The sequence below is a fragment of the Plectropomus leopardus genome, chromosome 13 (genome assembly GCF_026936395.1).
Source record: "Plectropomus leopardus strain MGB_pleo_1.0 chromosome 13, ASM2693639v1, whole genome shotgun sequence".
Classification (NCBI taxonomy): Eukaryota; Metazoa; Chordata; class Actinopteri; order Perciformes; family Serranidae; genus Plectropomus; species Plectropomus leopardus.
The window spans coordinates 33,921,964-33,945,250 of NC_142188.1; the positions used below are offsets into that span (position 1 = coordinate 33,921,964).

At 38.0% G+C, this 23,287-nt stretch overlaps 1 protein-coding gene across 1 annotated transcript in view; it reads right to left on the bottom strand.

The window, feature by feature from the left end:
• The window catches only part of atp6v1ba (ATPase, H+ transporting, lysosomal, V1 subunit B, member a), a 57,948-nt gene that overhangs the window by 16,205 nt on the left and 18,456 nt on the right, over nucleotides 1–23,287 (bottom strand). Inside the window, exons 2-9 of the mRNA XM_042501954.2 lie at nucleotides 16,942–16,997; nucleotides 16,305–16,403; nucleotides 14,518–14,611; nucleotides 13,793–13,870; nucleotides 12,520–12,659; nucleotides 4,199–4,300; nucleotides 2,635–2,732; nucleotides 2,050–2,173 (exon numbers count right to left, since the gene is read on the bottom strand). Coding sequence (XP_042357888.1) covers nucleotides 2,050–2,173; nucleotides 2,635–2,732; nucleotides 4,199–4,300; nucleotides 12,520–12,659; nucleotides 13,793–13,870; nucleotides 14,518–14,611; nucleotides 16,305–16,403; nucleotides 16,942–16,997 — 791 coding nt within the window. The remainder of the gene's footprint in view (nucleotides 1–2,049; nucleotides 2,174–2,634; nucleotides 2,733–4,198; nucleotides 4,301–12,519; nucleotides 12,660–13,792; nucleotides 13,871–14,517; nucleotides 14,612–16,304; nucleotides 16,404–16,941; nucleotides 16,998–23,287) is intronic.

Genomic DNA, 23,287 nt, shown 5'->3' on the forward strand with positions numbered 1-23,287 from the left:
AGTTGTCTGTTTGTTTTTCACTAGAAGTACACCATTCCCGTCTTATCCAGTTATATTTCATTCATAAAAATTAGGAATAGTGCAGCTTCATAGACCTAAAGTCTTGATGTATCCCAACAGACCTTTGCTTTAAAGGGCAGGTTGATACATTTCAAAATACAGAAATAGATAATTAAGTCTACATATTTATTAAGACCTGATCTTACAGTTTTCTCTGTGATACTCTTCTACATTAACAAAGGAAAGAAAACCTTCTGAAACCTTTCACTGCTGGATAGTCAAATAAAGCTAACTCCGTCAGCGTCTTTTAGAAGGGGCAAACAGCTGGTTGGAAATGTTGCCATTCTGTTTCCAGGCCCTCTACAAAAATGACCAAAAGTGAATCCTTGTTCCCAAAGTCAAGTGAATTCAGAGCAAGAGGCAAAGAAAATGCCTCCCATTCACACTTGGATTCAAATGTTGATGGGCAGGCTGAACACTTATGAACTCTAAATTCAATGCAAAACTCAACCTTCATGCGCCTGAATGGGAACAGAACTTAAATGTTAATGTTAATGTCGAGCCGTCTGAGTCTTAACTGACTATTGGTGCAGCAGCGTTCATGTGCCAAGGTTATGGACAGCAAATGCAAGAAGAGAGGACGCATATGCACAAGCACCTTTTAAAAACCTGCATTGTGCTGCCAGCACATTGAGACAGCAAACTGTACAACATAAAAGGATTATTACAGAGACACAAAGGAGTGTGTGGAGGGGGTCTGACTCCTCACCGCAAAGAGACAGGGGGACAGTGGCAGGAGGGGGGGGCATTTCCTTTGAAAGCCACGCGGACAATAATGAAGTTAAGGTATTTCCTACAAGAATGAAGGACACATTATCCTCCCTTTCAGCATGGAGCACAAGATTTTAGCGACTCTATCATCTTTGTGCTGATGCTGCAAAGAACTGACATTGGTGAGTTATGTTGACATGCTGCCACACAGTTTGGTCCTTCAGTATGTACTTTACCCTCTAGAAAATAATACTGAATATACTGTATGTGTGTTAACTGTACATTAAGATAACAAAGCTGTGACATATAGCTCGAGATAAAGTCCAGGAGCCATGTACAGTACACACATAGTGGAGAATGTTTAGCACAACGTGAAATAGAAGCACCAAAAGTGGATATCTCCATCACTGAAGACAGTGCCATTCAAATACACTATTTTCTTTGGTTTGAGTAAAACTTGCTTAAGAAATACAGAAGTGATACTTAACTTACAGACCAACATTACAGCCCACTATTTTTTTTAATTAAAAAATGGTCCCAGTGATTCACACTGGGAATTGTACTTGTACTTTTAGTATACATAAGATACCAGAGTGTATAACACAGCATCAAAATTGAACTTGTTTATCAAAAAATGTGCCAGTGGAGGATCCCCTTAACCCTGCCAGAGGTCCTAGCTAAGCCCCTAATGTCCTAAAATCCTACACACAGCCTAAAATCCAAGAAATATCCTAAAATAATGCAAACACCCCAAAATCCCACAAATGTCCTAAAATGTTGAAAATGTCACCAAATCCTAGAAACATCCTAAAATCCTAGAATTGTCTTAAAATCCAAAAAAATCCTAAAATCCTAGAAATGTTGTAAAATCTGTGAAATGTCCTAATATCCTGGAAATGTCCTAAAATCGGAGAAACATTCTAAAATCTTAAAAATGTTGCAAAATTCTAGAAATGTCCTAAAATCCTAGAGACTTCTTCATATTCTAGAAATGTCCTAAAATCCTACAAACCTCCTTAATTCCTAGAAACACTATAAATTTCTAAAAATATCCTAAAAACCTTCTACTACAACTGGCCCTTTGCCTCCTTTCATTTGCAAAAGTGGTCCCTAAGCAAAGCAAGTTGAGGATCCCTAAACAACAGTGAGCAGCTGTTAAAGGAAATTACTGAGCCTTTTTGTTTTATTTATAGAATAATAGCGCAAATTTCAAAGATTTCTCTGCTTTAGGTCATTTCATGACATTTGCTGAAAGTAAGAAAGAAATGGTATTGGTACCTCTCTCAGAGCCTCAGCGTAGGAGCTCATGTCAGTCAGGATGACCAGGACGTGCTTTTCACACTGGTACGCCAGGTACTCTGCTGACGTCAGTGCCAGGCGAGGCGTGATGATACGCTCAATGCTGATTGGTCACAGAAAAAAGTAGGTTATTCGACTGAACACATAGCAGGTCTGAATTAAACGATTCTAAAGACTGTCCATACATTTTACATTTGAGAATATCAAGCCAGTAAACATGTCATTCTGTGTATAGAACATTACTCAATCACAGCCCCTTTTACACTGCCTGTTCTAGGCAGGAATGTTGTGCTGATGTGCTGCCTCGCCGCTCTGTATGATTGCAGAATTGGGGGACAAAGTTGTCTATCCTTTGAACCAGCAACCAAGTTAATAACAGCACCAAATGAAGGTCTTTGTTAAATGGACAGCTGGCAGTACGGGATCATTGGTAGGATGGGTGTGACATTTTGACAGTGTGTTATTGCATGCGCCCTACCGCAGGAGAAAAAGGGCTGGTAACTGATCCAAACATCCAAGCCAGAGACTAACTGGTATATGTAACAGTTTCTGACTGAATCTTACGTGGGGTCATTTGCCAGATTGAGGAAAAGGCAGACGTTGTCCATGGAGCCATTCTCCTCAAAATCAGACTTAAAGAAGCGGGCAGTTTCCATGTTGACCTGACAGACAGAAGACACATGTTAAGGTTGCGGATGAAACATGTCAGTCATGTATCACTGCGTAGCCACTGAGCGGCATGCACTGAATACCCCTAACAGCGCAAACCCAAGCCCACCATTTTTAAATAACCAAGCTATTGAAGCGGCCGCAGTTTTGTATCTTTTTTTTCTTTTTCCCAAAATAGAAACCAGAAAGATCACGCCGTGGTCCTCCATGTGCCGCTCTGTGCATATGTGTGTGTCCCGTTGAAGATGATGTCATGGCTGTTTTGCTTGGCGTCGCTATGTCAAGCAGCTACACTGAGGGAGTACTATCTTCTAATGGAAAATGACCCCCAGAAAAGTACCCGATACCACAGGCAAGTAGAGTAGAGTAGAGTAGAGTAGACCTAGTACCATGTAGTGGAAACGCGCATTTAGTAAGAGCGTGGGTACTAGACTTACCTTCCTGCAGTAAAGCCCTGTCTCTCACTTAACATGTGTGGCACATTATTAAACACAAAATACATCAATAGAGTCCCTGGACTGTTGAGGAGCTGAACCAGTACATCTACCAAGAATGGAAAAGAATTTCACTATCAAAACTTCAAAAATCCTCAGTGTACTCAGTTCCCAAACTCTAATTGAGTATTCTTAACAGAAAAGATGATATAACGCAGTGGTAAACGTGCCTTTGTCTCAACTATTTTGGATAGTGTTGCAAGCATCAAATTCAGAATTAGTGTATTTTGTTTTTTGGACATTAAACATCTTGTCTTTGGACTGTATTGAATTGAATATAGGTCAAAAAATGAATCATTGCATTCTGTTTTTATTCATACACAGCCTCCCAGCTTCTTTGGAATTGGGGTTGTAAAATGCATTGTGTCTGTGCAGATTGGGAAAGTCCCCCAGCCACATCTTTTAACCATTTTTAAACTTTGGTTTTCTTTTCAACACAGATTAACCATGACACAAAGCATATCTAAGTACAACAGGAGAGGGGAAAGTTGATGGAGGTTCTGCCGGGCTCCAAGCTCGCTCAACTATTGTTGGAGCACAGAGTGAAAAGGGGCAGGACTTAGGAAAGGTCAATTGGTGGAGAAGTGGAAGAGAGAATGATTAGTATTTAGCAAGTGAAGCAAATGGGTGTATGTGTGTGTTTGTTAGAGGTCAACCTCTGACAATCGGGGGAGGGACAGGAGCGGCTGAGAAGGAGGGAACTTGATACTGCAGGGCTGACAGCGTTAAAGGGCCTGTTGAATTAGTAAGCTGTCTACATAGCCAGGGGATATGCTCAGAGGTGCAGAAGTAACAAGAGGGACTTAAGGTTAAATCACCTGGTGAATAAAAGACAGAAAGCAGGGTGGGAGTGGGGACAGGGCGTCACGTCAGTTAAAACGGGGATTATGGGCACAGCTGGGGGCTGGGGGTGGGTTGGGGGCTTTGAACAAGGGTCCACTGAACACTACAGTTTGCCTGCTTACCCCCATGGCTGCAAAGACAATGGCAAAGTTCTCAGCACTGTAGTCCATCACATCCTTGGACTTCTGCACCAGGCCAGCCTGGCGACAGATCTGGGCAGCAATCTGGGCGCAAAGTAACAAAGAGCAGACAGTCAGGAGGTCTCAAGGTCAACACACACACACACACACACTTTGAAAACATAACAATTGTCAAATTAACAAATCAAAATGTATTTTTTCACATACTGTAAAGTGAAGCTATATTTCAAGTAGGGCAAGATTTGACAGTATTTCACTGAAAAAAAAATCCAGAGTCCACTTACTGAACCCAAAGCCTTCTGAATCCCTCAGCAAATATAATTAGAGTTACCTTCCACCATTTGAAAGAGCCCAAGGTTATAAATAAACTACTCAAGCTCAAAGGTTCAACTGAGATCTGCTATCAGTTAGCATTTATCATCAATTATCATCACCATTTTTATGGGCTGATGATGCAGACACACTAGTGGTAGGATCATTCAGGTTCACAACCTGAAACCAGATGAGCAACACATGATATGATACTCATCAAATGTATCTGACACACTGAAACAACCGGTGTAGACTACTTTGCTTTGCACACTTTAGTTCTATTTGATAGAAATTCCTTTTCTTTTTTTTTTTTTTTTTTGGAGGGTGCGTTTTTCAGAGAGAGTTGATGGGCTTTGAGTCTGTTTACTATTTACAAAATGAATTCTTGAAAGTAGATCAATTTATCCTTGGTTTAGGTCTCAGAGAATAAGATAGCATCAGATAATTATAGAATATCAGCTACAGTCTAAAGACTTCATGCAGACAGTATTAATTCATAAATGAAATAAACCATGACGGCAGTATCACACTTTTACAGCGTATCAGGGTATTTAGAAACCTCGAAGATATGTTTTTCAATACCATCATAAAAACAGGCACTCTTCTTTCTGTTAAACTCATTGTTTGAAGTGCACAGCACGCACCACCAAAGCTCAGTCTCTGGTCTCTACTGGTGGAACAGGCAGCTGAGCTGAAAGACACAGCAAAACCTAGTGGTGGAGGGAGAAGCTATAGCACTGTAAACATCCGGTGGCCAACAGGCAGAGAGACAATGGGGAATAAACACGTTTTTTTTTTTTTTTACATCTAACTTGGTGAATTAAGGATTTATTTGGACCAAACCGGAGCTGAACAGTGGACTTACTACTTTGATTACTAGCAAGAGTGACCAAGATGGTTTGGTTGAGTTTTATTTTGTTTCAGTTGAAGTGAAGTGTGTTTTATGATGTGTTTAAGAGGCAATTAAGCCTCATCAGTCTCCTATTGCAGAGAGAAAGTTGAATTCAAAAGGTGTGCAATTGTACTTCTCTGTTTTAAAAGACAAAAAGGTGTGAGAACATGACTTTTCTTAACATTTTGTGTGTTCCTACTGTGTATTTATTCATCTGAAAAACTGAAAGTAAATAGCACACTCGCTGGATGGGTTGGGGGTTATCACTGCACACTTATACCATCATAAACAGTATACCCTGATGAAATTTCAAGGAGGTATGAAATATTCCATACCGCCCAAGCCTAGTTTAAGTCTTAAAGAATTAGAGACCATAAGAAAACATACAATATCAGCTCAGTCTAAAGGCTTCATACAGACAACTTATGCAGTCTCAATCATTAAATACAACTACACCAAAATAATTTCTTCACTGAAACTAATGAATAGCGCAGAGTGACAAGTCCGTGTGATACTTGATGAATTTATGGAATGAAAGAGGAATTTCACGCCTATCACATAATGTCATAGCCGCTGTGTTGATCTGGCCTGACCTCTCCGTGCACCCTGAGCTCAGGCACCTGGCCCATTGAAGAAACCACCACATGATTGACCTCTGTGACATGTGCTTAATGAAACAATGAGCCAAGTTTTCACACCATCCTGATGGCACGACCAGAGGCTCATCATTAGGCGGACAACACATGCCGTGGTTGTTTGGCCGGCTACACAGTGGGACCCTTTTGATCACTCATTTTCAAACTGCAGATGGGATTGAGGGTGACGGCTGTGTTTATGTTCATAACACAATAAACTATTACAGAAACTGATGCTATGACAAATTTTGCTCAGTACATTTTTATTATAATACAAATATTGATTACAATTTGATTTTTTGATTTTTCACCATGGCAGTGATTTTTCTTAGGAGTTACTAAATGTTCCACTATGTTTAGCAGCTAGTTCTTACTCTGTGTGTGTGTGTGTGTGTGTGTGCCTTGTTTGGTGCTGTGCAGGTAGTGTGCAGTGGTTTTTCACTGGAATTTTCAACAAATTATGTCTATGAGAGCCTCTCTGCAGTTTTAATCTAAATTTTTGTAAACAGTAGAATCTGAAATATACTTTGTGAGGAAAAAGACAAAACAAAGCAAATTAACATTTAAAGAGTTAAAAACAGTTAAAAAATGAGGACTTCAAACAACAGAAATCCACAAAACCACAATAGTCTGGGTTGACCCTTTGAAAACGTGCTTCTTATGCAGCTTTAAATGCCTTTCACAAGTATTTAATTAAACCTTTGAACTCTGAGCAAACTGGTGCGATTTCTCTCAAAAACACGGAAAAAAAGGCAATGAGCAACTTGATAAATGTTCGAAAAATTGCAAGAAATCAGTAGAATTAGAATTTTTAATAAGATAGGGAAAATGTCTAGGGAAAAAAGAAAAAAAGATAGGGAAAACTTATTTATAATAATCCTAATAACATATTTAAAACTATGTGACAAAATTCTGATAATTTTTAGCACATCTTTCCTCTCTTCTTGCAAATTTTTAGGTAATTTCTTCTTTCATTGCTCATCCCACTCTCTCCATGTTTGAGCAAAAATCATGCCAATTTGCCATGGTTTCAAAGGGTTAACAATGCAATATTTTCAATGAAAACCAAAATCTAACTCTGGCTTTACTCAAAAGCATAACGCTAAAAATATTAACATGAAGTATTGCATCTTATCAGGTTAGTTACAGTGACGGGGGGAAGAATGAAATCAGCATTTAACTCTGGGACAGCTGATTTTAACTAACCAGCCAAGGTTTCACTGCCAAAACTACAATTACCACCTCACCATTATATGTCTCTGTGCACCAGCCAAGTCTCATGTTAGTGAAAACATGGATGCTTCACACACTTAATCATTATGACCTATTAAACATTTGTTTAACATGTTGTCAAACTTAACTTATTTCTTGCATTATGATCTAAATAGGGTTTTGGGATGCGACAGCAACCTTTGACCTTCAACCACCAAATTCTATCCAGTTCATTTTTCAGGTAAAACATTTGTGCCAAATTTAAGGAAATTTCGATTTCGAACGAGACTGATGAAAAGGTCACGCTGACCTTGACCTTTGAGCACCAAAATCTAATCAGCTCATCCTTGAGTCCAAATGTCTGTGCTGCATTTGAAAACAATCTCTCAAGCTATTCATGAGAAAGGGCATTCACAAGAATAAGAAGAGATGATAGTGACCTTGACCTTTGACCTATGACCACCAAAATCCAATCAGTTCACAGTTCAGTCCAACTAAACCTTTGTGCCAAAAGTCAAGAAATTCCCCAACCGCGTTCCCGACATAGTGCGTTCATGAAAATGGGATGAACGGATGTACAACCTGAAAACATAAGACCTTTAGCCGTGACTCTTAGGGTATTTAATGCATTTAATAATTGTTACTTATATATTTTTTAAAGGTCCAGTGTGTTGGATTTTAGAGCAGCTATTGGCAGGAATGGAAAATAATATTTAACACATTTTTATTACGGCCACTGTCGTTTTCCTACATTCAGAAGAAGTTTAATCTCTGCAACCTCACCACTTGATGTCTATATCCTACACACTGGGCCTTTAACTGCCCATACTCACACAAAAAAATATATGTTAACATTTCTACTTGAATTTTGGAAACCATTGATGGTGGCAGATAGAAATGAAGTGGAAACATAGTCTTGTTCGCTACCTCAAGGTGCTATATATTTGGCTGTCATAACAATTTAAAAATAAGGTTTTAGTGGATATCAAAACATCTCCCACAATACATAAAGAAAATACAACGCTGTAACTGGCTGACAATTGCAAACCATTGTAAGACAGTAATGCATTAAATTTTGTCCCTGAGCACTGATGTGCACAGGATTGCAGGAGTGGGAAGATGAATACAGGGGTCAACATTGGTTTTTAAATCCTCTTTTTTCTGCTGAAGAGCATCAAGAACAACCAATGGTCTATCACACAAGAAACCTCAATTGTGCTGGAGTGCTTCAGTAAATTGAATCAGTCAATATTGTTTCGTCAGATACAATGGAGTTGTCTTTGTGGCCATTGTTTATTTCACTTTATTTCATTTTTTTGCCTTGGGACAATTTCCAAAGCTGCCCTATTTATACTACTGTGTTGTGACAAAATCCTCCATTTCCTGTGGAAACAACACATCACTCTCCTCCTTTAAGTATGACCTGATCTTGTTGGCTTTCCACTCAGCCACAATAAAGCTGTGTGTGCTGCACAGCTGTCTGTCACAATGATTAAACCAGAAACTGGAGCAAAAGCTGTAGCTCTGTGAGTGCTACACAAAAACAATGAGTTTGGTTGAAGTTTCCCTTTCTTTAACGCTTTGAAACCCAGACAGACATCCATTGCTCAGACTCAGATGAAGCAATTGGTTTGATTTCTTTCAAAAACATGAAGAAAAAGGCATTAATTTACTTTGCAAGAAATGTCCTGCAAATAGCAAATATCCTGCAAATACAAGAAATTAGCAAAAGGTGACATAAAAGGTCCAGAATTGGTTAAATAAGAGAGAGAGATAGAGAGAAAGAGAGAGAGAGAAAGAAAGAGAGAGAGAATCATTATGCAGTTATAAAATTGACCACTCAAAGCACTTTAACACTTCATGTCACATTCACCCATTCACACACATATTCACACACAAGTTGCTGAGGCTACTGTACAAAGTGCCACCAGCTACTCAGTAATCATTCACACACACTCACACTCCGATGACGCAGCATCGGGAGCAATTCGGGGTTCAGCATCTTGCCCAAGGACACTTCAACATGTTACATTCTGACAAATTGTTATTCGTATTTAATTTTAGCAATGTTTTTCAGGTTTTCTGGTTTACATTGTTTGTTCATTCTACTACTTTTTTTTCGAATTTAATTTCCCTAGCTTTTTATTCAGTTTTTGCTATTTAGAAATGTCCAGCGCATAGCAACAAAATTGGTAAAAGCTGACAAAAAAAGACTAAAAAACTGGTTGAAAATGACAGGGAGAGAGGAAGAGAGAGAATCTTTAGACAATAATAAAAAAAAATCAAGAAAATATCAAAGAAAATTAAATTTAGAATTATTATAAAATTGTAAACTTAAAATTCTGATATATTATTATTATTTCAAATTTTGCAGGTCATTTCTTGTTTCTTATGGTTTGTTTGTTTTATTTTCTGTAAGCCTTACTTTTTTGCTATTTTTTGTCATTTCTTGTTGACTTGCTCATTGCCACCTTTCCAAATTGCTCAAGTTTCAAAGGTTTAAGGGTGTGTCCAATCAATCCCATAAATCAGTGGCTTTGTTGCTGAGGGATTCTTCCTGATTTTTTACGATGTACATTATACATTATATTATACACTAAGCATATTTATTTTATTTTATTTTATATTATATCCTTTATTAATCCCCAATGGGAAATTAAATTTTTTTAACTCTGTTGTCATATGCACACAGGCCCGAAATACACACACATGCACAAACAGGGCCGACACACATGTATAGTGACCAAGAGGCAAACTGGCACCTCTCCAACTACCAGTTCACGCTCCATACTTGGTCCGAACAGGGAATCAAACTGTCCACCCTCCGGTTCCCAAACCTAGTCCCTAACTAAATGTGGGTAAATCATGTAATAACCTTACAGCACCAAGCAATTAACTTTTGTCACATTTTACTTCACCTCAACACCTTATGGATGTAGGCTAACATTTGTTTAATTTACATGGAAAAACTAAGTCATGCATTTCCATTTTGAGGCAAGAAAAACCTAGAAAAGGAAGCAGAAGTCAAATACTTATCATGTGACACTGAGGACCAGCTGACACACATGACTGAGCTGACTCATCCATGTTAAACATTTCCACTGTGACAGTGCCACAGAAACAAACACAGAATTATCCCAAAGCATTTATCTTCAGATTTTGGCCTTCCAAGAAGCAAACTTTTTGTTTATCAAAAATATATTATATTTTGAAAACACCAAACAACAACACCAAAACCTGCTTAGTTTAAGGGAAGAGCTCAGTAGAAGGGTTATTACCAGTTTGCTATATGTTTAAGAAATGATGGATGGATTATATTTTACTTAAATTATTCCCTTGAAATTTTTAGAACAACATCACATTTCTTGTGCTGCTTTCAGACACCTTTCACAAGTATTTAAACCATTTGAACCCTGAGCAAAGTGGTGCCATTTCTTTGAAAAAATGGGAAAAAAAGAACATGACAACATGATAAGAAATGTTCCACAAATTGCAGGAAATTAGTAAGTTTAGAAAATATTTTTTAAAAAGCTATGAAAAAGAATGTCTGGAAAAAAGAAAAAAAAAAACCAGGGAGAAATGTCTCAGTGAAAAAAAAGAAAATTATGGAAAAATGTATTGAGGAAAAAAAGGCAGCAGAAAACCTTTATTTGGAATTATCATAGTTACATATTTCTAAATGTGTTACAGATTTTTAAGCACTTTTCCCAAGGTAATTTCCTTGTTTGTTTTTTTAACCTTCTATTTTTTAAACTAAATTTTAGGTAATTTCCTTGTACTTTTACTCATTTCTTGCTAATTTTTTCATCGTTTCTTCTGTCATGGCTTATTGCCTTCTTTCCATGATTTTGAAAAAAAAAATGCCTTACCCCTTGCCAATGTTGCCAAAGGTTAAGGCAATTAATGCATTGAGATCACTGAGGAGTTAGTGGTTAGTGGAAGGTGTCCATTCTACATCCCTGACACATTAAAATCTGAAAGAATGCAGAAAACTGATGTGTCCAGGGAATGCACCCTCTTATTTACCCAAAAACAGTAAATTGTGAACAACAAATCTGTGTTGAAATCATAGTGGCGTCACTGTGGATGACTTTACTGATGGCTGGATGCACTGCATGACCAATGCCTGAAGTCAACCTCGCTGAACTGCAGCATGTTGCACTTTCGTGGTGTTCACACTGGCAGCGTTGTTGCTGTGATGCTTCTGCAGGGTTGCCTGCTGCTATGAGTTCTGAATTTCCACATTCATAGGCACAAATTCCACTCATTTATGAAATTGTGCAAGCTCCTGCATTGTTAACAACACGGTCCTGCAAATGTTTCACAATAAAATACCTTGTGTCAGCAACTGGTGGGATTCTGTCAACACAGATGTTTTCAGAGGGCTTTTATTTGGAAACAGAAGCAGGAAGGTTAGAGTAAAACTGATATAATGTGTATTATATATAATTGGATTTCCTTAACTCCGTGAAAGTTATATTAACTCTATATCACCTTTTATTACAGTTTATATGTCTTTATCTATCAAAACACCTTTTTCACTGTCTATTTCTGATGACTTATGCGTGCAGCATGCGTAAAAAACATCAGCGAGCCACTATTTCTCTAGAGGTGCTTTGGTTGACATGCTGCTGAGATGCATCTGAGCAGCACTGCTCACACAGTCAGTGTGCTTCTGAAGTTACTTCTGAAAGTACTTCTCATGTCACAGAGACCACTGAGAGTGGAACTTGTGTTTTGGGTGTTATTATCATACTGTCTGTGATGTAATGGTGTTTTTGTTCCGATGCTCTGCACGCTGGAGGCAGCGTTGGTGGGACCACACAAATGTCCTCAGTCCCTGCTGGTAGACAATAACCTTATATTTTTAGGTTTATAAAATATACCCGAATTTACAAATGTGAAGGAAAGTAGTGTAAACATTCCTGTAATCTTACTGCGCAGGAATGGTCAATCTGCTACTCATATATCTCACACCAGATCCTGTTTTGTTCATCGACTCAATAAGGACATTCAGGTTTTTCATGGTAGTAGCAGCTCTCACAGCCTGCAGCAGATATGAGCACCGGGCCAATTCTTTGCAATGCCACCCCACCACATTTGCTGCTTTTTAAAACTTGTGCTCTTCAGCTCTGACCAATGCTGAACTTCTGGTATTACTTTACTTTCATTTAGAAAATATTCCCAGGATGCTGGTAATGAGGCATCAGAGGAATTTCTCCTCCAGCTGATAAATGGTTTGGCGGTGTTACCTCGTTGTGGGGCAGCCCAGCAGCAGAGAAAATAGGGATCTTCTGTCCTCTGGCGATGCTGTTCATGCCATCGATGGCTGAGATGCCGGTCTGGATCATCTCCTCAGGGTAGATACGGCACTGAGGGTTGATGGGCTGACCTAGCAAACACAAAAGGAGCTACATTAAACCAATCACTGTCAGGAAAGTGTATATAATTAGTATTAATAACTGCAGTATATGATCAGCCTGCTTCCTGTTGTTTGTCAGACACATTATGGTTCTATCCTCAGACCTGGGACTCATTAGAGCACCTTATGTGGGCCTTTAAACAGGTGAAGAAACAGATGTGCTGTCAGCATGGTTTATTGAAATATGCCTTTACTTTTGTTTTATTTAGTGTTCTCTTTTGACTTATTTACTATCTAATGAGCAAATTGTGATTTTACAGAAAGTAAAATCACAATTTACTCATTAGATATTCCTTGAAAGTTAACCCCTTGAAAAATTAACATATTGTCTTGATTATCTTGGAAAATGGAAGAAGGAAATGAGCAATGAAAGAAAAAGACCCAAAAATTAGCAAGAAATTGGTAAATATATAAATAAATAAAAAATCACCTGTTCATAAAAAAGAAAAGAGATAAAAAAAGAAAAAGAGAGAAAAAACAGTATATCTGTGAAAAAATGTATGTAGGCAAACTTCAACAGGTTGTGCACCCTTAACCCCTTCAAACCTGAGCAATTTGGCTCGATTTCTTTCAATAACATGGACAGAAGGGCAGAACTTATGAGCAACAAAAGAATAAATAACCCAAAAAATAGCAGGTTATTGGTGAAAAGTACAAGAAAATTACCTGGAAAAAAAAGACGAAATAAAAGAAAAACAAAAAAAAGAAAACTGAAATGACCTGAAAATTATAATAATTTTGTAAAATAAATTGGATCATTATAGAAATGATTTTCCATAGTGTTTTTCTTTATAAAAAGCACTTTTCTAAATCTACTAATTTCCTTCAATCAGTGGAACATTTCTTACCAAATTGCTCATTGCCTTTTTTCCTATGCTTTTGAAAGAAATTGCACCCATTAGCTCACGCTTCAAAAGGTTTAAATACTTGCAAAAAGTAGAAAAGAAAGCAGCACAAGAAAGGTGATATTACTCTGGGTTTCAAGGGATTAATGGTGTCAAACTGCAAATGTTTTTGAGCATATTTTATCTCTAATAGATGAAAAATCTTTCTTAATGTTTTCTTGTAAAAGACATCCAAGTGGCAGGTCACTGAGGTCATACCCATGATGTCCAGGTAGTCCTCAGCGAGGACGCTGGGCCCGCGGTCGATGGGTTTGCCGGAGCCGTTGAAAACACGCCCTGAAAGAGGTAGAGTTTCTCCTTTGAGCTAAGTAGATTAAGTCCATCATTTGATAAACAACAACTATTTGGTTTATCTGGAAGTTGAATTGAAAGATAATTACTAAGAAAGAGATAAAAATGAAATTCATTAGATGACGCTTCCAACCATATCTGATCTATTCTGTTTTGTATCAGACTCTAAACAGATAAGAGTGGCTCTGATGGCTCTTACAGAGTCTACAAGTAAAGAGTACAAGTAATTATAAATTCATGGACGTGATTAATGATACTTCAAAAACAAAAGCAGGTTTACTTTCTAATGCTATTGAATTATATGTAACCTTGTGCTGTACTGAGATAATCACACTTATTGAGACATTCAAGAACATTCAGACAAAAAGCTTTGATTGAGTGCTGTTTTGCTTTTACCATTTAATGAGTAGATTGAACATGTCAGTAAAATAAGCATTTTGAAGGAAAATGCAGTATGAAGCCTTAAACAGCATTTCGCCTGCTTTAAAAATGTTATCATTGTGTTACAAAGACAGAAGGACGAAAGGGGAAGTGTGCGAGTGTAAACAAAACCTGAACTGTGTGCTAATAAGAGGAGTTTTACTGTAAGTGACACATTTTGGATTAAATATGTGAAATCAGGTTGATCATACCAAGCATGTCTTCTGACACTGGGGTGCGCAGGATGTCACCAGTGAACTCACAGGCCGTCTTCTTGGCATCAATGCCTGATGTTCCCTCAAACACCTAAACAAACAGACATGACAAGTTGTTGAGATTTTTTTTTTATCTCAAATTTCTCTGCCCTGGTAAGGGCTCCGCCACATTTGAGCCAGATTAGAGTCACAGTACAAATAAAAACTTTGACCTGCTGGTTAAGCTACAGGGCAATACACTACTAGACAATGAATTTCCTGCGGAGAATGCGTGTGGATGCTGAAAGCTGAAATGAATTCAAATCCATGGCTGAAATTGCACAAATATAAAACAAACTGCCTGCAACATCTGAAAATCTGTTAGAAATGAAAGCTGAACTGCTTTACCTTCAGATGCTAACAGCAGAAATACACTGCTGTAAAAGGTGAATGTTAAATTGAAATACTGCCAAAGGTGGAAGTTGAAATTCTTTAACTCAAAAGGCTGAAAGAAGAAATTATTTGTAATTCAGAAGGTATGGAACATGGGAAAAAAAGTTTAATAGAAGCATCTTTGTCATCAAAGAGCATAATGTTCTGACATTTGCATGGTTCCTCTGAAAGTATGCAGAGGGTGCAGTCTCAAAACATGCACAAAAGTACACTTGGCGACCTGTTTAAAGTTTAAATGTTGTCTGTGGATAAGAGCATGGACAAAAAGGAAAAACTTTTAAAGTGGAGTAGCTTGAAGATTTTCAGATTTTTTTCAAATTCACTTTAAGTTTTTTTTTTTAGGTTATATTCTTATTATATTACAATCTAGGGTGTTTATTTTGAAAATTCTGCTTTCTCTGGGCCTCCTGCTAAACTATTGTAACCATCTGGGGGCTTGTATTTTTAAAATCAGTTCTTGTTTAGGCCCTCCCAATAAACTCTTGTTACTATCTGGGTGCTTTTATTTGGAAAATCTAGCCAACACCGTTCATTATGCTAGGTCTAAACTGTCACCCCATGGGGGCCTGATTTGGCCCGCAGGCTTAAAGTTGAGTATCGCTGGTCTAGTTCCATCAGTCAATCACTCAATCAACTAGTTACATTTAATAATATAAGATTCATTCCCTTCAGTTCCTCCAATTAGTGCATTAAAAAAGTGTAACAGTGCAGCTTAGTCACCAGTTACTATTTTTCAACAAAACATATTCGCATAGATGCAGTTTTTTCAATGAGGGAGGAAGAGGATGAAGAAAAATATTTTTTAACTGGTTAATTTTTACGGGAAAAAAAAACAGACAAATTATTGCTCAAAACAAAAGGTCTTTCATATGTCCAAAAACAGGTCTGGAGAGAATCTTTAAAAAATGACTCACAGACAGATTGTTTTATCTTTTAAAAGCTAAGTAATTAGTAACAGCTTGAAGTTTTTAGCAGATGCTCCTTAAAGCAGGGATGGGCAGTTTAATTGTACCCTAACAGTAACCCATAATAAACGTTACCATATTATAACTCAAGTGCACAGAGTGAAAACTACACTTCTGTACCTTGTCTTGGCCCTGCTTTCAGGCTTTAGAAAGTCTGGCCTGTGATGAGACAATTTGGTCAATCATGGGTTATTTCAGAGAGAGAGGGCGTTCCTATTGGCTGTTCTATAAATGCAGTTGAGGGTGCAAATTCTACTTATCCACGTGTGTCGAGCCCAGCTTTAAGCAGGAAGGAGTAAATTGTGAATTTTTTGGGGACTACTTTCAGCTGCGGATTCATTAGTTATAAATTGGTAAATTTCAGTTATTTTGGATTCTGTTTCTCACCTGGACAACTGCCTTGCTTCCAATCACCTCCAGGACCTGCCCACTCCTCTTGGTGCCATCCGGCAGGGTCAGGTGAACAATCTCAGCATATCTGGGGAACTAGTTCAAACACATTCAACACAGTTTATATTCAGCTGCCAGAAAACTACATTTCTATCATTCATAAATATGCACAAATATTATTAATTATTAAAATATTATTATGTAGAGTGGTGATTTACTTTTGCTTCTGATGACACTTCTTTTACTGTTTGGTGAGTGATAGAGTTTCTAAAACCTAAGTCTTTGATTTGAAATGGATTTTCACATTAACCCTTTGAAACCTAGCTTCACATCAGTGTTCTTCTCAAAAACATGGGGAAAAAATCTAATGACCAACTTGACAAGAAATGCCAATCTATTTTTTCACTTTTTTTGTAAATTTTTGGGCGATGTTTTCTCCCCATGTTTGTAAAAAAATTCAAACCAATTTGCTCAGGTTTCACAGGAATAGGTTGTGATTAGTACTGTATGTAGTCATTGTCTGGCAGTGAAGCATTACAGTAATAATATTACTTTTCACAATAAGGAGAAGCATTGAGAAATTACTTATAAAATTCAGTAATGTAATTACAGAAGAACTGTTTAGGAACCTCACCTTCACATTATCAAGGATCACCAGAGGGCCGTTCACACCCGATACAGTAGAGTAAGCTGAAAGAGAGGAAAATGACAGAGTGCACTCATTTCTTTATTCCAATAGGCCATAAGACAGGAAAAAAATACAGGCAATACCGAAAACCACCAATCCACATGAGAAGACGCAGACATCCTTACAACCAACGCTGTTAATAATCAGGAGCTGACCTTTCATGGTGAGATTTTAACAGCTTTCATGCACTCCCAGGCCCAAATGTCAAAGGCAGCCAAATGTCAGGAAATAATGCATGAAATTCACTTGTTCATGTATGGAGAGTACAATTACATAGGCATCTGGCTAGCTCTGAGCCTCCCAATAATAGTAAACTAATTGAAGGGTCACAATTAATGAAGGTTAGTGGAAGTAGCCCGTGTCCTTCCCCGACATCAAACCATAATAACTGCAGCAAAGTGTACTCAAAGAAAATACTAGAACTCAATGAAATTAGACATCCAACGTGTCACAAAAAAAACACTGCACATTGCCATTTCCCTGAACTTTTGCAGCTGTGTATTTCTATAATCAACAATAAGATAAAACACCCCTTTCCTTCTCATTTGTTCTTAACGCTCTCTCATGTAGGCTACCTTCAATAGGTTGTACATTCTTTACCCTTCGATACCTGAACACCTGAGCAATTTGGCTTGATTTCTCTCAAAAACATGGGAGGGTCATGAACAAAGAAAGAAATGACCAGCCAAATATAACAAGAAATTAATGAAGCACAAGAAAATCACCTTAAAAAATGTTGAAAAGCAAAGTAAAAAACAAAAAAAAAACAAAAAAAAACAAACATGGAAATGACCCAGAAAAAATCTAATAATTTTGTTTGATAATTATGAATATAGTTTTTCCCTAAACATTTTTACCTAGCTTTTGAAAAAATCATTTTCAACTAATGTCTTGCGATTACTACATTGCTAACTGAATTTTTCACGTTTTCGTTTTCAGAAATTGCATCAATTAGCTCAGTGTTAAAAAGTTCAAATACCTGTGAAAGGAATCTGAAAGCAGCACAAGAAAGTGATGTCGCTCCAGGTTTCAAAGGGTTGAAGTGACACTATTTGATGTGAAAATAATATAATACAATGATAATAATATAATGCCATTATTTCTTTCTTGTATTAAATGATTATTTTTTGGAACAACTACATTGCATGGAGTATGTCATGGAGTATGCAATGTCACACAGCATTTATAGCCCAAGTTAATGAGCAAACCCTGCTGATGGGAATCAGTACAACACACTTGCCTCAACTAGAAACACAAGCAAAAAAATACAAAGCATAAACAATGCAATCACTGATCTCCTATTGAAAACTGATTACAAAAAAGACATCTGTCCAAAGTTAGACTAACGGGCTTCTTACACTCTCTTATTGTTGCTTGCAGAGTGTTCTAATTACTTACTTGTGGAAGCACAGTTAGCAAATTGAAACAAGACAACAGAGTGGAAAATCACAGAAACATCACTGTGTAAGTATTGCACAGTTACTATTAGAAACACTGTCTTTGTTCCAAAGGTATTATTCTCATACTGTGATTGGCTAGTACTTGTACTTTGACTGGCTAGTACGCATGCTGTGTTTGGCAAGAACTCCTACTGTGATTGGCTAGTACTTGCACTGTGTTTGGCTAGTACTTGTACTGTGATTGGCTAGAACTCCTACTGTGACTGACTAGTACTTGTACTGTGACTGGCTAGAACTTGTGCTGTGATTGGCTAGTACTCCTACTGTGATTGGCTAGAACTCATACTGTGATTGGCTAGTACTCGTGCTGTGATTGGCTAGTACTTTGCTGTGATTGGCTAATTCACTGCTGTGATTAGCTAGTACCCATGCTGTGATTGGCTAGTACTCTCCTGTGACTGGCTAATACTGTGCTGTGATTGGGAAATACTCTGCTGTGACAGGCTTGTACTTGTGCTGTGATTGGCTAGTACTCGTGCTGTGTTTGGTAAGTACTCGTGCTGTGTTGGCTAGTACTCCTACTGCGATATGCTAGTACTGCTACTGCAATTGGCTAGTACTTGCACTGTGTTTGGCTAGTACTTGTACTGTGATTGGCTAGAACTCATACTGTGATTGGCTAGAACTCATATTGTGATTGGCTAGTACTCGTGCTGTAATTGGCTAGTACTCGTGCTGTAATTGGCTAGTACTCTGCTGTGATTGGCTAATACTCTGCTGTGATCAGCTAGTACTCATGCTGTGATTGGCTAGTACTATGCTGTGACTGGCTAATACTCTGCTGTGACTGGGTAATACTCTGCTGTGACAGGCTTGTACTTGTGTTGTGAGTGGCTATTACTCGTGCTGTTTTGGCTAGTACTCCTACTGCGATTGGCTAGTACTCCTACTGCGATTGGCTAGTACTCCTACTGCGATTGGCTAGTACTCCTACTGCGATTGGCTAGTGCTCCTCACGTTGACATGTCAAGCTTGGAATGGTGAGAATTAGAACAAAGATGAGTCGCCTCATTGACCTAAGTTTGCAAACATATAACACACATCAATGTTGCACACCTGTAGCAGCCGTTAAACAGAACTGATGTGCCTCATCAGATTATAAGTAAGCACTAAGAGCAACAATCAAAACACAGTGTTTTAACAGGTCCAATCTCCCTTCTCAATAGCAGAGCTGCATCAAGGTTTACCTCAAAACAAAAGACAGCTGTAATGGATAACTGGAGTGATAACAGTCTGGAAAACATCAGAGGATCCTCAGTTGAGACAAACAGAGGAGCAAAGGGTCTGGACCTAACACGTTCCTTTCTCTGAATGAAGAAATAGCATTCACTCTGCTGACATGGAAACCATTTTACGTCGCGTTTACAAGAAATTCATTGATGCCCCCCATCAGGGTTCCCCGTGCACATCTGCAGACCGCCATTGTTTCCACTGGGCTTTCTATCATGGTCTGGTGTTCCTCTTTATGTGCGAACCGTCAATCTAGGGGCCAATATCAAAGGCGCGGGGAAATTGGAGCAGACTGGTACGAACATAAAGCACTAAAGCTTAGCGGGGTGCATCCACTATGCCACTAATTAGGCAGAGGCCAACAAAATAACCTGTCAATGCGCTACAGTATTGCAGCCACTTCCCCCACACACCTGCATTTCACCCTCTATTAGCCAGACAGGCAGTGTATGTGTGTATGTGTGTGTATGTGTGTTGAGGGTGGAGTGGGAGATGTTGGTGGGAGGGTGGGGCAGAGATTATTTAGAGAGTAAGAGAAAAGATGGCTCAAGTGTGATGATAAAAACCAAGGGCACCACAAATACAAAAAAAACCCAAAAACATTTTCCTCTACAAAATAAAATGAGTTTTACTCTAAACAGCCTTCTTTTATCTCAGTTCCGCCTCAGGGCCCAGATTCTCACACACATTTCACGGTTCTCTGTTTGTTTCAAAATCTTGCTCTGCAGTGGAGGAGCTAGTTTATGGATAACCTTTGATTTCCTCATTTGCCAGTCAGAGGCAAGAAGCAAGTAACTGATTTGAGCTTGGTTTAATAATTGAACTAATATTGAGCCTTCTCACATACAGCTTTATTCATAAGAAAAACATTATTTTACTTAATTCTGGCCAAATTATTGGCTGGGCTCACAAGCCAAGATGAGCTCATCACAAATATGTCTGTAATTCTCAAATATTGATGTTGGTATTAGCCCCTGAAATCCAGTATGGGTTGACATATACAGCACATTTCACAGCTGAAAGGCAAAAGTGTCAATATTCTTTGGCAGAAGAAATGGCAGTGGCGTTTTGTTTTGGGTTTGTTTTTTTTTTTGTTTTTTTTAAATGATCAAACATATTATTAATTACCACGCCAGGCCAATAGAGCAAACATAACTATAAAATAGCAGGAGATAATAAAAATCTTAATAGCATTCTAGCGTTTCACTGCACTGTACATTTAACTTTTTTCTTTTTTCTTCCTACTGTAAATCTTTGTTTGAGAATTGTACAATATAAAAAATAAACCGCGAGACAATATTTGTTAACAACCTTGTAGTTTTCCGTACTGTTTCTGTAGATTATTACTTATAATTACTTATTTGGCAATTGTGGGCAATATAGCTAAATTAAATAGGCCTGCTTCACAGCAGTGTTCGACTTAATATGATCTCTGCATCAATGTGATGAAGTGTGCTGATTTGCTGGAAGTGGCCAACACAGACATACTTGACTTGTTATGTTATCCATTAACGGTTTCTCAGTTTCCCAGAAAATGTACCATGTTGAAAAAGCAACAGATGACAGCATGTCACTGGATGGTACACGTGAAGATCAGTCTCAGCCGTGTAACTAGCCTCTTAAAGACGGGAATGTCGGCCAGTGATTAAAAAAACCAAAACGCATTATGTACAGACTTTAATCGCACCATGATGAACGCATTAACGCTGACAGCCCTTCTATTAATATATGTGAATGAATCATCAAGTTTAACAGTGCCACAGTAACACTCTAACTTAATTAGTGGTAGTGGCTGTAGTGTGAGCAGGTGAGGCACATATTTTTGTATCTGTGAGCTACCACTGCAACAATCTAACCACATTTTGTGACCACAGCACCAGAGTGACTTGACTTATTTCAAGCTTGCAGTGAATACACCTCAAAGTTAAAGGCACTGCAGTAACTGCCTGCTAACGCTAGCCTCCATCTGTTGACCAGAGGCTTCAAGTTGACAGCTAAAACATGAACACTTCCTGCCTGAGACAAGCCAGGTCCTTCAAAATAAAACTACAATGGGTTCCATTTTTAATTATAACAATACTTTATAGAATGTTATCATAACAGAGCTTTACAGTATTTTACTTCATTATATCAGTAGTTTATTTGACTTCATTGTAACTGTAGTTCATTTGTTAATTTAGTATTTTTGTAGTTCACATTAGTTTAGAGGATATTTCAAAATATCAAGATATATACTGTGTATCACAATATAGCCTAAAAATTTTGTTATATTATTTCAAAGCCATATCACACAACACAGCCCTACAGGCCTACAGGCACAGGCTTCAAAAGTGCTCAAGAAATGATTGATGTTTATTTTCTGCCACAGCAGTTTGTGACTCCTGGGGTGAATAATTAATGATCCAGCAAAATAAACAATTGAATTTTACTTTCAATGTGCCTTACATTCTGCTGCTGCTCTGTCTCATATATATATATATATATATATATATACACACACACTGGTATTTTCTCATATGTTTAAGTTTTTTTTTTAACAAAATCCTAGTTTTTTTGCAAAATAATATATCTATATATAAACAAAATAACAGAATTGATTTGTTTTTGCTTTAATTAGATTTTATTTTTTAATTTCTCTTTTTTGTTTATATATATATATATATATATATATATATATATAGGTGGTGCTCCTAATGATCAGTCCAGCTCCAAAAATAGAAAATCTATTCAGGTGGCAGGTTTTTTTAATTGTGGCAGACCACCACAAATAAATGAATGTATGGGAAAAATGTATTACCTATATATAATTTTTGAAACTCTCAAGTTGCTAATTGAACTGCTAACAATTTCCTGCACAGGGTAGAAGAAGTCGTAGCCTGAACCCCTGAAATCTCGGCTGTTGCCTCCAGAGGCTGAATTATCGTCAGACAGATAGCCAATGGGTTCTCTGATTGGCACTGAACTCAAAATTCTTGTAATCGTTGGACTCCAGGTTAAAAATTTGACCAACTACATGAAGAAATGAGGTAATGTCAAGTGCAGCATAAACTACATCATCTGTTCCATCATCGTTTTTCTTTATCAGCCATTTGGTTGCACAGAGTCTGAAGTGTGTATAAAATTTGAATGGGAAGTTCCAGAGGGATTAAAGGCCTAACCCTGGCCCTATATAGTAGCCCATCATTATGAAAAAAAATTCATGGCACCCTCTTACGTACAACTGTGATGATAAAGAAGTGATTTGCTCTCTCATTTCACAAGATAACAATCACTCAATGGGCTATACGGCCATGAGGTGTGAAGTAGCTACATTTCCCATTAGGTTTGGAAAACTTTCTCCACCCCTCTTTTGCTACTTCAGCTCAAGTGCAGCGGTCCCCTGGCTTGGCATGCAACAGCAGTGTGGGTCACCCTGCAGCCTGTTCAGCTGCCAGAGCCCTTTGTGTACAAAGATGTTAATTGGTCCTAATCCGCCACTAGAAGCTGTTTTGGTAGCCTGACCTCGCACCCTGAAGGACACCTTGGTGTGAAATACTAAAGAGCCCATTCAAGTGCCAGAGAAAAGAGGCACAGAGCATTCCAACACAATTCAATTTCCCAGC